At 45.4% G+C, this 18768-nt stretch overlaps 1 protein-coding gene across 1 annotated transcript in view; it reads left to right on the plus strand.

The window, feature by feature from the left end:
- LRP12 (LDL receptor related protein 12) overlaps positions 1-18768 on the plus strand; it is a 215437-nt gene that overhangs the window by 103635 nt on the left and 93034 nt on the right. The window contains exon 3 of the mRNA XM_078686151.1: positions 5746-5881. Within this exon, the coding sequence (XP_078542277.1) occupies positions 5746-5881 (136 nt within the window). The remainder of the gene's footprint in view (positions 1-5745; positions 5882-18768) is intronic.

The raw sequence follows: 18768 nt of genomic DNA on the forward strand, positions 1-18768 counted from the left end.
TAAGGAATATCTCCCCATTCATTCCTATGGGCCTAGAGGCCCATAGGAATGAATGGGAAGACAATCTCAATTTGCTACTCGCAATTAGCGATTCGCAAATTGAGATTGCGATTTCAAGGGTGCAGGGGTGTCCAAAGGACACCCTGTTGCACCCCTGAAATTGATGTGTGCACATATGTTGCGCACACACATGACCTTAGAGCATGTGTGTGCGCAACATGAAACTTAGAAAAATGCACTTTAGTGCATTTTTCAAAGTTTTTGCAAATTACCATGAAGTTGTACTTCATGGTAATTTGCGTGCCCTAATAGCGAATTTGCTATTTTTTTCACTTTCATGCATTGCATTTAAAGAATCTCAATTTGAGATTCCTTAAATGCAAAGAATCGCAATTTAGCAAATTCTTAATTAGCGATTTTTGCATTTGGGATGATGCATCCCAAATGCAAAAAAACGGTTGCAAAGGGGCAGATTCTGAGAATCTGCCCCTTTGCGAGCAGATTTAAGCTTGGTGAATCTAGCTGTAAATCACAAGGATGTACTTGCTACTTCAGGTGGCATTAGTTTCCTTTCTTTCCACTCAAAAAACAAAAAAGTTTAAATAATCGGTCAACCTGAGTATTGTTTATAAGGCATATTAACTAATTACAGAAGACATGCATCATCATTACTCAACCTGCATGAACCTGTCCAGGAGATTGGTACTTGAGGTTAGATGTGTGATTTAATTTCAGAGTTCAATCCATTAGGCTTGAATATTTCTTAGAAAGCTACTGTTTACTTGCAAACTATCATACTTGAACGGCAACTTTTCTGGACCAGACAAACTTAAGCTCAGTAAACGAGTGAAACATTATAGACAGTCATGAGACTGCCCAGGAGGGAAGAGAATTAAAACCACAGAAGCCGTGGAGTTAGAGGTTCCCAGTGAAAGTGGAATGCTTTGCATACTGATTTCTAATCAGACTTGGGTGTTGAAACTATGGTGGGAAAGTTGTGGAGAAAGTGAAAGAACCCTTACATATATGTGAGCCACAGTTTGCTGCCTTTTCTTGAAGAACTTGAGAACACCCCTCCCATGACCAAATCAGTGCTTTTTGTCAGACCATTTCCATATTTGCACTATCTTAACAGCCCTACTGTGACCACCCGCAGTTCAGTGAACTGGTGGTAAGAGATGAGATCTCCACACGTAGCTGTGATATTTTGTGTGGCAGTTGTTAATAATATGCCAAATAGAGCTTTAAGTGATGGTCTAGAAGGGTGGTAGCCCTTTTTTTTATTAGATAATTGAAATTGGCATTCACGAGTTAAAAGGGGTGGCAAGTGTGTTATTTTCCAAACTTTGCCATCCTGTTGATATATAAATATATTCTAATATTCTAAAGACAGTGGTGTTATTTAGCCTAGTCAACATAATAGTGGTAGCATTTTGGATAGGACATTTGCTAAGTGGGATGTAACCTATACATTTTATGCTTGAGACGTATTCCAGTCTGTATTGGCTGTATTTTGCATCTTTAAATTTTCTTCTTAATCAAGTTCCTTTAGTTTGGCATATCTGCATCTCTCCATTCCAATACAGTTTTACTAACAATGATAAACAAGCATTGAAAATGCAATAGGTCTCGCAATAGAAGAGTTTGACATTTTTCGTTTTGCAAATGGATGAGTGGCGTTGCGTGGATGAGTGGCGTTGCGTGGGTGAGTGGCGTTGCGTGGGTGAGTGGCGTTGCGTGGGTGAGCGGCGTTGCGTGGGTGAGTGGCGTTGCGTGGGTGAGCGGCGTTGCGTGGATGAGCGGCGTTGCGTGGATGAGCGGCGTTGCGGGGGTGAGCGGCGTTGCGGGGGTGAGCGGCGTTGCGGGGGTGAGCGGCGTTGCGGGGGTGAGCGGCGTTGCGGGGGTGAGCGGCGTTGCGTGGGTGAGTGGCGTTGCGTGGGTGAGTGGCGTTGCGTGAGTGGCGGTGGGTGAGTGGCGTTGCGTGTGTGTGTGGCGTTGCGTGGGTGAGTGGCGTTGCGTGGGTGAGTGGCGTTGCGTGGGTGAGTGGCGTTGCGTGGCTGAGTGGCGTTGCGTGGCTGAGTGGCGTTGCGTGGCTGAGTGGCGTTGCGTGGCTGAGTGGCGTTGCGTGGCTGAGTGGCGTTGCGTGGCTGAGTGGCGTTGCGTGGCTGAGTGGCGCTGCGTGGCTGAGTGGCGCTGCGTGGCTGAGTGGCGCTGCGTGGCTGAGTGGCGCTGCGTGGCTGAGTGGCGCTGCGTGGGTGAGTGGCGTTGCGTGGGTGAGTGGCGTTGCGTGGGTGAGTGGCGTTGCGTGGGTGAGTGGCGTTGCGTGGGTGAGTGGCGTTGCGTGGGTGAGTGGCGTTGCGTGGTTGAGTGGCGTTGCGTGGTTGAGTGGCGTTGCGTGGTTGAGTGGCGTTGCGTGGTTGAGTGGCGTTGCGTGTGTGAGTGGCGTTGCGTGTGTGAGTGGCGTTGCGTGTGTGAGTGGCGTTGCGTGTGTGAGTGGCGTTGCGTGTGTGAGTGGCGTTGCGTGTGTGAGTGGCGTTGCGTGTGTGAGTGGCGTTGCGTGGGTGAGTGGCGTTGCGTGGGTGAGTGGCGTTGCGTGGGTGAGTGGCGTTGCGTGGGTGAGTGGCGTTGCGTGTGTGAGTGGCGTTGCATGTGTGAGTGGCGTTGCGTGTGTGAGTGGCGTTGCGTGTGTGAGTGGCGTTGCGTGTGTGAGTGGCGTTGCGTGTGTGAGTGGCGTTGCGTGTGTGAGTGGCGTTGCGTGTGTGAGTGGCGTTGCGTGGGTGAGTGGCGTTGCGTGGGTGAGTGGCGTTGCGTGGGTGAGTGGCGTTGCGTGGGTGAGTGGCGTTGCGTGGGTGAGTGGCGTTGCGTGGGTGAGTGGCGTTGCGTGTGTGAGTGGCGTTGCGTGTGTGAGTGGCGTTGCATGTGTGAGTGGCGTTGCATGTGTGAGTGGCGTTGCATGTGTGAGTGGCGTTGCATGTGTGAGTGGCGTTGCATGTGTGTGTGGCGTTGCGTGTGTGTGTGGCGTTGCGTGTGTGTGTGGCGTTGCGTGTGTGTGTGGCGTTGCGTGTGTGTGTGGCGTTGCGTGTGTGAGTGGCGTTGCGTGTGTGAGTGGCGTTGCGTGTGTGAGTGGTGTTGCGTGGGTGAGTGGCGTTGCGTGGGTGAGTGAATGGTTAGCTGTTGCTTATGCGACGTATAGCACTTAATACTAAAGTAGGCAGACCTTCTTAGCCTTTGTGAGAATAATAGCAAAATAAAAATAAAAACCAGATCAAGTCAAGGACGCAAACGGCACCATGCTATTGTTTATTTACTCAGATGATTTGCATAAAAATGTAACTTGTGAGCACGTTTCTCTAACTCTCCAATAATCCCATTACAACACTTTGTACAAATGAGATTGGGACTCATCCTTCCGAAGTCGAGAAAAATGTGCAACGCTGTGTTGTAGTTAATTTTTTTAATTAACAAAATGCAAATAATGTGGAGAGATTTCAAGTGATTCAGGAATGGGCGCCCTTGTAAAGAGAAAGTACGGCCGGCCTGGGCAGTGATAGGGGAGGAGGGAGGAGAAATGCGAGTCAAGGCAGCAGCAGCCTTTGATGTGCCTGCCGGCCGGCCGTGAATAATTAGGGGGTGAGAAATGCGCTCGGAGGGCTGCCTTTGATGTGGTAATGCGAGGCAGGCAGGCAGGTGGCTGGTGGCATTGTGCACGCGCTTTTTAGGGCTTGCGCAAGCGCAATGACCTAAAAAGCACATGCACTTGAAGGAATCGCCAGTGGAATCGCCAGTGGTGGTTAAACACTGGATAAGCCCCTATAGAGCTTCGCCAGCTATGCGCTGAAGCGGTGGCGTTGCGTGTGTGAGTGGCGTTGCGTGTGTGAGTGGCGTTGCGTGTGTGAGTGGTGTTGCGTGGGTGAGTGGCGTTGCGTGGGTGAGTGAATGGTTAGCTGTTGCTTATGCGACGTATAGCACTTAATACTAAAGTAGGCAGACCTTCTTAGCCTTTGTGAGAATAATAGCAAAATAAAAATAAAAACCAGATCAAGTCAAGGACGCAAACGGCACCATGCTATTGTTTATTTACTCAGATGATTTGCATAAAAATGTAACTTGTGAGCACGTTTCTCTAACTCTCCAATAATCCCATTACAACACTTTGTACAAATGAGATTGGGACTCATCCTTCCGAAGTCGAGAAAAATGTGCAACGCTGTGTTGTAGTTAATTTTTTTAATTAACAAAATGCAAATAATGTGGAGAGATTTCAAGTGATTCAGGAATGGGCGCCCTTGTAAAGAGAAAGTACGGCCGGCCTGGGCAGTGATAGGGGAGGAGGGAGGAGAAATGCGAGTCAAGGCAGCAGCAGCCTTTGATGTGCCTGCCGGCCGGCCGTGAATAATTAGGGGGTGAGAAATGCGCTCGGAGGGCTGCCTTTGATGTGGTAATGCGAGGCAGGCAGGCAGGCGGCTGGTGGCATTGTGCACGCGCTTTTTAGGGCTTGCGCAAGCGCAATGACCTAAAAAGCACATGCACTTGAAGGAATCGCCAGTGGAATCGCCAGTGGTGGTTAAACACTGGATAAGCCCCTATAGAGCTTCGCCAGCTATGCGCTGAAGCGCATCAGCAGGCGAGCCCTAAAAAGTAGATGATGTTACTCCCTTGGAACAAAAGTGCTCCCAGTGCTCAGAGAGCAGCCTTAAGAGGAAATCCAAACCACTTGCTCTTCAAGCAAGCATTGGGAATGCCAATATGTCTGGGTTAAAAATGCACTATCAAGACAGATCTATAAATCCATGTACATTAATGACTGCTTTCCTCCCATCTGTGCTGCTGCCAGAGAAAAGCACCATAAAGTATCTAGTTATCTATGACACTTTGATAGCATTACATTGGCAGGTGTGTCCACCTGAAATTTCAAGCTCAGACAGCTGGATAAATAAACACAACGGTCACGGATGTTTGGACAGCAAGCACTTTTCTTGTAGAAGCACACAACTTCTGCACAATCAAAACATGTACTCGTAGCTCCTAATATGTGGGCGGAGCAAAGCCCACTCTTTTGGTGATTCTTGCATAATTGTCTGGCGACATCTGCTCTATTAAGCCAAACCATAATAACTCTTGAAAAACTATACATACAAAGAGATTATTGGCTGGATGCTCTGACTGATAAATGCTGTTTAGCACCCCCTCCCCCATTCCACTCCCACTGATATGGTGGCCTTATTCTAAATGCCTTGATTAAAGACATGAACACTGTTATTCTCTAACCTTTTCACTTCAGCTTTTCACCTTCACATTGTTTTATAGAATCATAACTGGATCTATCAAGCCCTAAATCTAGCCTGCATGTATCGCCATCCTTTGTAAGCACCCACTACCATCAGTCTCACATCGACCACCCTCCACCTGCTTATGTGATAACCAAATATGTATCTGTAGTAAAGTGCTGCAATCTAGTGACATGGCATCCAAGATAATGCTGAACAAAATAAGCAAAATTAAAAAAAAAAAGTTTTAATCTGTTGCTATTACCAGTTTTTTGTCATTACCAACATTTCCTCCAACTTGGTGGTGGTAGTTTAGTCTTTAACTTGCAATGCTTATTATCAGTATTAACGTGCTGCCGTTCATGTTCTGCTGTTCAGAATTATGCTTCTAGTTGTCTTTCTTCTCAAGATTGACCGCCAAATATTTTTGTTGAGTTTTGGTGATATTAAATGTGTGATTGTCCTTGTTATTTTTCAGCATGTGGAGATATCCCGGAACAAATGCGGGCTCCAAGTGGCATAATAACAAGTCCAGGATGGCCGTTTGAATATCCTGCCAGAATCAACTGCAGCTGGTATATCAGAGCAAATCCTGGAGAAATCATTACCATAAGGTAACCTTGAGCTGAATAAACATGTACGGAAGTCTTATTAAAGAGATTTGAGGCTTTGTCACTTAAGTGCTAAGTGGAGGAGGGTGAAACGATACCTTAATTTGCATTTGTAATAATTTTATGCACCTTTATTTACTTCCAATCTCTTATAGTTTAGCTGAACAAGCAGGCCACACATGTGTATCTTTAGGAAAGTACAATAAATGAAATAAAAAGCACACATTTCAAGATTCTTTCACTTCACTTAAACAATTCCACATTTTGTATTGTGATATCATGGGAAAAAATGGAAAGTTCCAAGATTACATTTGAGGCAGTATCTAAAGTTTTTCACAGTATTTTGTGCCTTGATCACATTAAGAGTCGTTCATAAATGCTTAATTTATGCCCTGTTTCACAACAGTTTAGCCTTGACTCATATTAAGAAAAGGCACCGCAGCCTAAAATTGCTCCTAAATAAGGGATTATGATTTAGGGCACCTCATACCTAATAATAGTTTATATTTGTAAACCTAATAAAGTGAATAAGTCTGAAGCACCCTCAAGATGGTAGATAGTATAATTTAAACAATTACATGCAGCATTATGTTATATGAGTGATGAGAATTGCAACTCATTACTTTGTAGGGTTCCTTAGGATTGCTTTCTCTAACCTTATTTAATTGACATCCTTGCACACTGCTTATTTTGATCTACTGCTTCCCTGAGATCTTTATCCATCTACTCGCACAAGAGAAGGAAGCAGCGTGTTTAAATTTCCAAATTGAGGTGGAATGCATCCAAAGAAAGCAACAGCCAACCAGAGCCTTTTGGCTTATTTTAAGAGCAGTATCTCTTATACCAGTATTTTATGAAACATTATATGGGCGGATGAGGAGGTGTTTTTGAATCTAATGATGATACCCACATGGAATGAGAAGTGTCCGGTCATGGTGTAATCCAGCAATGGTTGTTTCTTAGATTCATAACATTTGGTCTTCAACAAGCAGTCCTCAGTGAATAAAACAAACTTTTAGAAAAGAGTCACCCTTCTTTTGAAGACTGTAACTACATTTAATCAGGGAAGCAATCTTTGAATACCATCATTTTGGACCAGGGTGGTAGAGGAGTGAGCTACTGTAAATACAAACTGGGATGGAGGTCTTTCCAAGCAGGTAGTAGAGGAATGAGCCACTATCTGATCTCAGTGCAGGAAGCAGGACAAAATACCTTAATTCAAGCATCTGGCAGAATTTAACAAAAGAGTAAGCACTCCCTTCTGAAGAGTGATAATAGTGCTACATGTTTTTGAAATGCTAGTGGCTCTGGCCATGGTGGTGTAGGTCGAGCCCGGGCAGCACATGTGCTTCTCTGTGAGACATGCTGTAATGTACACTGTGGCTTCAAGCCCCTCCTCTCTTTTTCATTTGTTCCCGTTAGTGCCTTTTATAAATGCATGCTTCTGTTTGGTCAGCAAAACACACAAGATGATGGACGGAATGTTGCTCAATGGCAAAACATTCACCCCCAGTCACAAATCTGGGTTTAATCCATTGTTAATTTGCTCACCAAGCCACCCCAGTTCAGACAAGGCCATATGCAAATCAGTCTTGACCCTGTGCCTCATGGGAACAGTCCAGCCCGAATTGCCAAGCCATGTCTTCCCTGGACCGGAATCAAGCATCCTATGACCGGTTTCTGGCTATCAGCGGACTTCAGCCAGGATAGCTTGACTCCAGAGGCTTAGTGAGCACGGGACCCACGTCTGGGCATACCCTTCCCACATAGGGTGAACAGCAAAACACAAAGTGTTTGGTCAGCATGTCTAATTACTCCTGCCTTTTGTTGTTTTAGATCCTCCCTGCAGACAGCTCCTGTTACATGCGGTTTACCACTTTCTTCAGTTAATGTGTTTTTGTACGCACTCCTTTTTTCGTTGGGTGATGGCTTGTTAAAGGAGGCATCACTTTCCTGTCACAGACGCCGCATTTATGCGTAAGCAGGGCAGCATGCCGCCTTCAACTTTAACAATGGCAGCCGCGCCTTTCCTTCTCTGCCATTCTTAAAGATGAAGGTGGCATGCTGCGCTGCTTACGAAAAGCTTACAATATTGAAAAAATAGAGTTTGGTGAGCCATGCCTCTTTTCCCTTCGGCGCCACTTGCCAATCTCTATTTTTTCAATATTGTTATTTCTTCTTATGCAGCGCAGCACTCTGCATTCAACTTTAACAATGGCGGCCGCACCTTTCTTCCGCTTCTTTCCCCGCCATTCTTAAAGGTGAATGCGGCTGCTTAGGAAAAGCTTACAATATGGAAAAAATTGAGATTGGTGAGCCGCGCCTTTCTTTTCTTCAGCTCCACTCACCAAACTCTATTTTCTAAATATTATATGCTGTTAGTAAGCAGCGCGGCACACCCCTATTCTGTTCCCTGTCAGCCACGTAAACATGGAGGTGGCGTGCTGCGCTGCTTATGAAAAACATACAATATTGAAAAAATAGAGTTTAGCGAGCCGTGTCTTTCTTTTCTTCGGCGCCGCTCGCCAATCTCTATTTTTTCAGTACTGTAATTTTTTCATAAGCAGCACAGCATGCTGCCCTTTTCTTATGGAGGCAGAGGCCTAGGTAGAATGACATTTAGCATATCACATGAGACCCATTCAATGTTATGAAGATAGCTCCCCAACCTGACTGAAACACTTATTTTTACCTTCCAGGAACTCTTGAAAAAATATCGCTTCACCAATAATTAGAAAGATGAAGTACTCGCCACAAACCCCTCCAAACCCAGCCAACCAAAATCAAAACAAGCATTTGCAATGCAGTATGTCTCGCATTACTGAACGTTTTGAGCTATTGGGGTTGCATTATTATTTGCAACTGCAATAGCTCAAACTTTCAGTAATGCAAGACCTATTGAATTGCAAATGTTTGTTTTCTGATCTAGTAGCAAAGGTGCAGAAGTGTGTCTCTGCTTGTGTGGGCATGGGCATCTACTCACCATCGAACTTGGATATCCAAACAAGAGGCGGAGGCAACATTAGGTATATTTATGGCTTTTGTAGCTCTTCCCGTTTCTGGATGAAGACGCCACCAAGTAGACCTGAGGGAAATACTCGGAACCAACCAAGGTTGGCAATGTATGCAAAAAGATTGAACGCCTTCTAAAATCCCCATACCATTGCAAATATCAGGAAACATGTATGATACAATTTGCTATAGTCACACAAAGGTCCTAATGGGATCAGAGAAACAAGGAACGTACTAAACCCTGTTAATCAAAAAACTGAGAAAAAGTAAGTTCAGTTGTATGTACAGAGGAGCAACTTTCTCTCATGTATCAGAATTTAATCTTGTTTGTTTTTGCCCGTGATCAGATGTGTCACTGATGCCGGAAAAGAAACCTTTTTAGGACAAGAACTCTTTTTTAGGACAAGAACCCTCACTCACCCAAAATTGACATGCTTCGAACTCTTTTTTAGGACAAGAACCCTCACTCACCCAAAATTGACATGCTTCATCATTGGGTTCCTTCCTCACACCTGGGCTGCAAAACACCTCAACTACTCCCCTTTGGGGAGTTGTAGCCCACACCATGGACCTTGCAGTCCAGGAGTGAGGAGGGAACCCAATAATGAAGCTTGTGACCTTCGGGTGAGTGTGGGTTCTTGTCCTAAAAAGGTTTCTTTCCCGGCAGCAGTGACACATACGATCACGTGCAAAAACACATAAGATTAAATTGTGGTACATGAGAGAAAGTTGCTCCTCTGTACACATAACGGAACTTAATTTTTGTGAGTTTTTTTTATGATACAATTTGCCACGCTGACTATCCTGTAAGTAAGATCTTACAACCGAAGAATCATTGTTGTTCAGTTGTATATAAAGATTGGAAAAGCAAATGCAAGAGGATTGAAGTGACTACCCAATCTGATTTGAAGAGAGCAATGTGGGCAACACTGCAGTTATGGATTGACACAAAATGGTCAGCACTTTTTCCTAGAATAAAAGTAATTGGTAAACAGGAAGTAATAGAAAATGACACCCCTGTATAAAGGGCTACCAGCGTAGCTTCTTTAAAAACGTTGAGCAAAAAAAGAGGAGGGATTTAAAGATATGTTCAACCATTCCATGAACTCTATGACAGAACATGAGTTGAGCTTGCAGTTTCTCAAAGAAAAGAATCCGGGGCAGGACCTAACACATACTGAAACCACTTGATCTCTTACAGGATATTTGACTTTCCATTGCAGCTTTTCTGATTCAACAAAAAGGCTGGCCTATTGCAACTCTGAATACAGAAGTCTCTAATATGTATCTTTAAAGAAAACACAAAAGCTACCTCCTGAACACCCGAAAAACGAAGTGCTACAAAACGTGTACAAACTGCAGGATTACAACTAGCTCCCGGCCACTGATGACAAAACCCCTGAACAGATATTCAAATACTTTATCCTCAAGTAGCACGGGAGTCTTCTTAACATTGTTAAGTCATGTCACTAGTAGCTACAATATGAGTAGTAGACAGGGGCGACCAACCCAGGTGCTAAACTGGAATGAAACCATGGTCTTCACTAAAGACTGTTGAAACTGTGGTGAATGATTTGGAAATAGAGCAAGCGTTGGCTTTGAAACATATGAGGAAGTAAATAGCCTTGCTGGACACAACCATGAAAAGTCCCCATTGAAAGAATTCTAGTTCCCCTAACAAGTGCTCACCAGAACCCTACAGTTCTTTGTTTATCTGTAGAACGAAAATAGATCTTAAAAAAACAAGAAAAGTATTTTTTAGCCAAAGTGGAGTTTGAGAGGATGAGATGGTATCCAAAGTGGAATGGAGTTGATATGGACAGCAGAAACAGCAACAACAAAAAATGTTTAATGTATACGTTGCTGTAAATCGCATGCTCTGCACATTCTTGCTATCTACTGTTAGTCTTGCGACATTAAAAGTTGCTTTTCTTCCAAGAAAGAGTCTTGGCTTTGAGGTGACTCGTGGTACACCCCCTATAGCATACAATGCACCAGGACACACACCCACAGCTCAGGCTGCTTTTTTCCTTTGTCTTGATTGGATGTGCTTTGTGTGGTCATGCTGTTGGAACTGAAAACTGAAAGATTTCAATGCCCAGAAACTAGAAAAAAGGACTGTCGCAGCATCGAACAGAACATAAGGAACGATGACCGCTTTGACAACAGCCAGACTGAACACCAATGTCAGGTCTTATGACAATGTCCCATATGGGATGAGGATATTAAGAATATGCAATTTAAGTTTTGTCCTCCTTGCTATAGGAAATTTCCATGGACAGGTCAACAGAATCGGACAGTTTGTGACTAAATAAAAGCATTTTCCTTTTACAAAACCCTATTTTGCCATTCTGTAACCAATTACCGAATCGCAAAATAGGTTAGTGATTTGGTATTAGGAAGCAGCGTGTTAAGGGCGTTCCTTCCTAATATCGACTCTCAGTCCTATGTACGAATGTTTTGCGGCTGAAATGCGGTTGCAAAACATTTGCTTATTAACACCAATTTCAACTTGGTGCTAATGCATTCGTAAACAGGTAATGGTCCCAAGGCACTCCTTCCCGTTTGTGAATGCATGTGAAAATGTTTTTTTAAGGGCAGGCAGTGGACCCACATTTAATTTTTCATTTAGGAACGCATTAATCTGCATATGCCTGGGCTGGAGGGGCCGCTGGGACTGCTCCGGGGGTGACCCCGACATCCCGGTGAAGAAACGGGAGGACGGATGCATAGGAATACTGAAACGGACCTTCTTGCCTGCGCTTCTGCCGAGAGTGACTCCAGGGTATCTCACCCTGCAAACCACCTATCATCACGGACAGCCCAGAATCGGCCCCGTCGGAACCTAGAGGCGACGCAGAGAACACCCCACCTGACTCTGGGATGAATCCCACCACCCACAGGACTGCCAGACGAGAAGCGGTGGAGCCGGCTACAGCGCTTCACGCGAGGTCAGGGTCTGACTCCGCCCACTAGGCCTGACCAAGCGAAGTGCAGCTGCATCGACGTAGAAGCTGCGACCTGCTGTGGGGACCCTGAACTCACCGGTGAGACCCCTTTGTGGTGACGAGTGGTGGGGACGCTAGTGTTTGGGGACTGGCCCAACTGTCCAACTGCTGTGTGGGGTAACAGAGAGGCGCTGGGCCCTGTGGCCCGCCTGAGACCAGCGACTGTCCCACCCCTGCGGCTAGGTGGATGTGTTGGAGCCCTTCATCGTGGCCATTCTGCCCCGAATGTGGCTGGGAAGGGACATTTATGTGGACCTGTGCAGTGGTGGCACATGACCTGCTCGCGTCGGTACATGCGGCCTGTGGCGCAGCGGCCTGGTCACCCTACCCACGATGATTAAACAGCGAAAGTCAGGCCTATCGAAGCGGATTGGGATATAATATCCATTGAGTGGAGAAGGGCGTGCACGGTTACGCAAAGAAGTTCGGGTGAGTTATGCTGGCGACACCCTGTGAGTGTGCGTCCTTATTCGTGTGATCTGCCCCACCATGTGCCTTTTTCCCCGGAGTCTTTCTGCTTGGGATGCCGTGGATTGGCGACTGGCTGCAGATTAGAGCCTACTACGCCTGGCACGCCTTGCCTCCCACGACTGCAACACCGGGCTCAGAGGTGATTGGACCCACCTGATCACTTCTATACCGAGGTTCTTGCAGCACAGTAATGAACAGCACTAGTGAGACGCATCTGCCTTGTCTGATTGATCTTGGGCTCTGATTGATGCGGATGGTGGGTGTGGATCCCGGGGACTGCTCCAGATGTGCCTGAGGGGTGACACACCCAGCTTGGTTCTCGCTGACTGCTGCACCATGTCACGAGGGCGTCGGACGAAGGTTGGCACGGGGGGTGCGGCAGCCCCTCACCCTCACCAACAGACTCAGGCACAGGCAGACAGGATGGCAGAAGCGGAGACGGCGGACCCCATGGTGCATAAGCTTGACGCAGTGCAGGCGGCAGTTGAGAAGCTTGGAGAGATGATTAATCAAATTCGAACTTCTTTAGAAGGCAAAATAGACAAAGTGGCGCTTGATCTTATGCTGCTACATGCGGATCATTAGAAACTCGTAGACCGTACTGCTGCCACTGATGGGGAAATTGCTGAGGTTTAATCGCGAGTGTCCACGCCTGAGAAGAACATTTGTGACCTGTAGAATCGAGTGGAATTCCTGGAAGTTAGAGCGGAGGATGCTGAAGGCAGGGCCCGCCGCAATAATGTACACATCGTGGGCCTTCCGGAGGGAATGGAAGGAAGAAACGCTGTGAATTACGCAGATGACTGGATCCGATCGCTGCTGCCAGGAGAGGCCCCGTCTCCACATTTTGATGTTGAAAGAGCGCATGGGGTACCTGCCAAACCCCCTCCTCCATGCTCGAACTTGAGGCTGCTTCTTATCCGCTTATTAAACTACAGAGACAGAGATGCCGTTCTCCAAGAGACTAGAAAATTGCAAGAAATATAAGTTGACAATCACAAAGTTATGATCTTCCCGTACTACACTTTTCAAGTCCAGAAACAGAGACACTCTTATCTAGCGGTGAAGAGACTTTTGCGGCAATGTGATCTTAAGAACTCTGCTGTTTCCGGCGAAGCTGAGGGTCGTCGCAAATGGTAAGACCCGTTTTTTCACCACTCTGGAAAGCGCAGAGGAATGCCTGAACTCTTACAACTCATCACCAACTGGACGAAGAGAGCCACTGCGAGAGACTACCCTACGACGTCGCTGAAGAAGACGAAGGAAGTCGCAATCCTCGACCCCTCAGGCCTCTGGCTTAACAGAATAGTTAATATTGAGTGGTCAATATGAGGCGGTACAAGCAGTGGTGAATATCAGCGGATCGCCGGAGGGGGAATCTGATTCAGACTCCGATCGACAGGGGCAGCACAGTGATGAGGAACTTTCGGACAATCTTCCTATTTCCCAAGGCTTCAGCATGTTGCCACATGTCGCCCCGCAGACTTCTGACAATATTGCTTGATCATGTGTATGTCAATTGTTTACCTTTCTCCTCCTCCGTAGACTGAGCATCGCACGGCCTCACCAGTTACGCAAGTATAAAAGACTCTATAGCTGTTTTTGAACTGCAATGTTTATGCTTGGTACTCAAGCAGATGTCGCTCTTGCGGTGCGGGTCCTGGACATACTAGCATATTCTATTTGTTAGCTTTTTACTGTATGGAAATTTTATGCATAACGAGCGGGCAACGGCCCTGTCCTACAAGTGTCTGGCCAGAGATAGGCTTAGCCGCACATGATGGTCCCCATCTCTTTCGTTAGTCCTTAGATTGCTGTGTTCAATAGTCTTCCCCAGACGTTAGTTGTGTGCCATTGCATTTCAAGTTTGGGCGATTGCTTGTTGCAAAATTGCTCTAATGGTATTTTTGATTGTAAATGTTGATATGTTGTCAAATTGTTGATATGTTTACTACACCATCATTTTTCATCAAGGGTATGATTGCTGTAACATCGGTCTGCGAAGGGAAATTTACACTAGAACGACCTCTACACACCTACTGCCAACCTTCCCCACCCTTCGGTTGGATGGGTCCAATTATACCCCTGACACTCACTCTGATCATAACCCGCATGTCATGGAGTTACAGTGGGAGGTTGAGCTGCCACCGATCCCGATGTGGTGTCTCCAGCCGGATGTCCTCCTGGATACGCCCTTCCGAGACTTACTGGCCACCACTGTGGTGAAATATTTTGAAGAAAATGTGGGTACGGACACGTCGCTATTGGTGGAGTGGGACGCCCTTAAGGTGGTTGTTAGGGAGCACTGTTTGGGGTCACAGGCAGGCATATGTGTGCAACTGGAAAAGGAACTCACCATTTTAGAGCGGAGATTGGCCGCTAGTGAACAGGCAGACATAGATGGTGCTCAGGGGCAGCTGGGCCGCCTCAAGGAGGAACATGCGAGATTGCTAGAGCGACTGAGGTGCCTCAATTATGCCCCTCACTCGGCGAGGACACACCATATGGGTGACAAGACAGGCAAGCTGCTAACACGGCTCATCCGTCAGAATGAGTCATCAACGTCAATAGTATCAGTGAGAAAGGCAAACGGGGAAATTGCATGTACACAGCAAGATATTCATGATGAGTTTGTAACGAATTATCGGGATTTGTATAAGTGGCGCGTGCAAGCTACGCCCCTAGAGATACAGACATATCTGGAAGGCCTAGATCTGCTGCGGCCTACGCGTGCACAGAGTGAAGAAATAAACACCCCTCTTCACCCAGAGGAAATTCGAGACAGTATTTTTTCAATGTCCAATGGGAAGTCGCCAGGACCGGATGGCCTACCGACTGAATCTTACAAGGCATATACACACATCTTAATGCAGCAGTTGCTAAAAGCATACGAAACTGCGTTCGATAAATCTACTCTCACCACCACGCAGAATGAGGCCCTGTTGGTCTCCCTGATAAAAATCCCGACCTCCTGGGCTCCTATAGCCCATTTGCGCTCATTAACACAGATTATAAAATCTTTGCCTCGCTCCTAGCCAGGGCGTCTTTCACCCCTAGTGAAAACGTTGGTACACCCCAATCAGAAGGGTTTTGTTTCCACACGATGTACTTCTCTTAATATACCCAGGTTTTTTAGAGTGCAACAGTACTCTACGCCTAGTTGGCCCCGATCGGGCTGCCTAGTACTGGACTTAGAGAAGGCCTTCGATTAATTTAAATGGCCTTATCTGGCATCTGTGCTGGGTAAATATGAACTAGGAGAACACTATTTAAACATGGTTTGTCTATTGTATCAACTACCCTCTGTCTAGGTCCACACTGACAGGTTAATCTCGGACTGCATTAGTGTGAGGCGAGGGACGCGCCAGGGCTGGCCATAATCTCAGTTACTGTTCTCCCTAGCTATGGAGCCTTTGGCATTGTTGCTCTGGAGAGACGGTGAGGAGTGGGGGGTACGATTGGGAGATGGGCTACACACCGTTTCCCTGTACGTAGACGATTTGTGGTTATATCTTCGAGATGTTACTGCAATACCGACGTCCATTGCGCATATACTCACAACTTTTGAGAAGTCAGGGCTTCGGGTCAGTTGGGCCAAATCAGGGATCTATACATTTAACACCGACACAGTAGAGGAAGAGGTGTTCCTGCAATGGCGCACCCTTCACGTGGTACCCCACCACATTCAGATATGAATACTTAATTGGATGATTGTACCCTATGTGGTTGTGGCGCTTCTCTAATAGGGTCTGAGTTTCAATGTCTCACATATAAGGAATTATGGTGCTTAGGGAGGGGGTAATCATCCTCCACCCCACTAATCAGAACCCGAGAGGTCCTAAGCCAAATGCTACAATGCCCTAGCACGCATAAATAAGTAATTTCTTTGTACACATTTGTCAATGCAGTAAATTATAACAAGCAGAACAATTTAATATGATGTGGCTGGTTTATTGTTCATTCCAGTTGCTCCCACCACCACGTGTTTCGTCGCTGTGGGTATGTGGCCCGCAAATTTCTCAGGGCGGGAAAACATATATACCCAGCAATGTAACATAACCACTCATTGTCAGTTAATACATACAAGTGCGTTATTGTGAGGTGAGACCCACAATCCAGATGTACCAATCAATTTTACACCCAAAGTTGGTTTCACAGTGAGTCCTATATGTACAGTTATAGATTCTCATATTTGTACTTCTGGCATGCATTGTCTATATTCTGTTAGAACTTACATCCAATGCAAATAGTAAGGAGTTTGTTATGCTGTTTACAATGAGTCTGTGCGTCATGGTGTACTGTATCACTACAATATGAATTACAGCTTTAGGAACCAACCAACCAGTGCATCTAATGGTATTTTAGTTGTGTGTACTGTGTATCTTTTAGTGGTCATGAGAAGGACCCTGGGCCCTGACATACCTGAGTCACTGTAGTAGAGTTAGTACTGCCTGCCAATCAAAAGGCATTTAATTAAATACCAGGCATAATCACAGTTGAAATACTAATGCATATTGTCCCAAGAAGGATACGTTCATATCTTCCTGCCGGTTATACTTCCGTCCCGGCCAATTGGCGGCCTGGGTTGATAAATATGTTTCAGGTGTCACGTGGTTCGTGGAGTAGATATATCTGTAATTCAAGCAACCGCCGTGTGTTACCTTGCTGTCAGCATTATGCCATATGAAGTCAAGTTATGGCAGTGAATATAAACATGCAAGGAAAGAAAACTCATTTAAAGGGGTGAGTGCCCCAAGTGCATATCCATAAGACCTGTTTGTGCGGCATGCCGGTAGCGTTTTATCTTATATGCCAAGTGTAATCTAGTCTCATCTGACACATGTGTCCCTTCGGTGGCATGTCAGTCGTATTATCAAGTTTAAGGGCCGGTATTTTTACTCCTCATCTGGGAAAAATAACTAACCTCCAACTCATTTAAACTTCTGGAGATGATCATTGAAAATTCAGAACAGAAAGTTCAGAGCCTACAGGCTGAAATAACACTAATAGAATCAGAAATAAGAGAGCTTGATCTAAAAGAACCCACAGAAAAGAAATTATGAAATACTAAAAGGAATCATCAATAAACATCAGGAAGACATCAAAGAAAGAAAAACACGTAAACTGAAGAGGGACAAAATTGATTATAAGCAAGGGAGAATATTTACCTTTGCTAAAACATAACATTACTTAGTAGAACATGACAATAAGGATCAGACTAAGAGTATATCCAAACCTGACAACGTGAGCTTCCACATCTATCAGCACCATACCCACTTGTGAAAGTGAGGCTGAATCAATGACCAGTGGTAATACCAAAGATATCGATTTTTTTTCCGCAAGGTAAAAAGGATCAAAAGAGGCAATAGGGACCAACCAAAACGACAGGCACATACATCAAAAAGACAAGGAGAGGCAAGAGAGGAGGAACAAGAGGGAGACAAGAGAGACATGAGATTGAGGTCTTGGAACCAACCAAATAAGACAATAATCAAAGTAAAGGAGTAAAGGGGATCAATCTTAGTGACAAAATTATAACTAGTGATATGGTTAGCCTCTTGGAGAAAGGTTTGGGCTTCTGTCCAAAAGATTCTGGTGATGTATGTAATTCAATTATAGACCTGTTCAAGTTTACAAGGAATCTCACATTGAGAAATTATTTGAACATAATGTAAAACCGAATAAAGCAGTAAAACCATATTCCAATGATGTCTTTTCTGAATCATTAAGTATACAAGACATTAGGGATGCTGAAATATTACTGCCCCTCGGTTGCTTGAATTACAGATATATCTACTCCACGAACCACGAGACATATTTATTATCCCAGGCCGCCAATTGACCGGGACGGAAGTATAACCAGCAGGAAGGTATGTACCTTTCCTTCTTGGGACAATATGCATTAGTATTTCAACTGTGATTATGCCTGGTATTTAATGAGATGCCTTTTGATTGGCAGGCGATACTAACTCTACTACTGTAAAATTACTTATTTATGTGTGCGAGGGCATTGTAGCACATTCCGATATCTTGGCATTTTTATATACCGATCGCCCGATGACTTATTAGAGGGCAATCTGGTGAGAGCAATCTCAGCCATACGGGCTCAAATGCAATTATGGAAAATGCTTCCACTGAATGTAGTGAGCCGCAGCACCTTGCTGAAAATGATCGTGCTCCCCAAACTGCTATATAATTTCTCAAATCTCACACTTTATATTCTGCCTAAGATTTTCTGAGAACTGAAACGGCTATTCCGGGACTTAATATAGAACAAGGGGAGACCATGAGTTGCTTTGTGGAAGATGTATGCTCCCACTAGTCAGGGCGTGCTGGCTGTCCCCAATATGGAATTGTATTACTTAGCTGCCCAGCTCCAATGGGCAACCAAATGGCTGG

This window comes from Lissotriton helveticus, chromosome 4_1 (assembly GCF_964261635.1).
Source record: "Lissotriton helveticus chromosome 4_1, aLisHel1.1, whole genome shotgun sequence".
Lineage (NCBI taxonomy): Eukaryota > Metazoa > Chordata > Amphibia > Caudata > Salamandridae > Lissotriton > Lissotriton helveticus.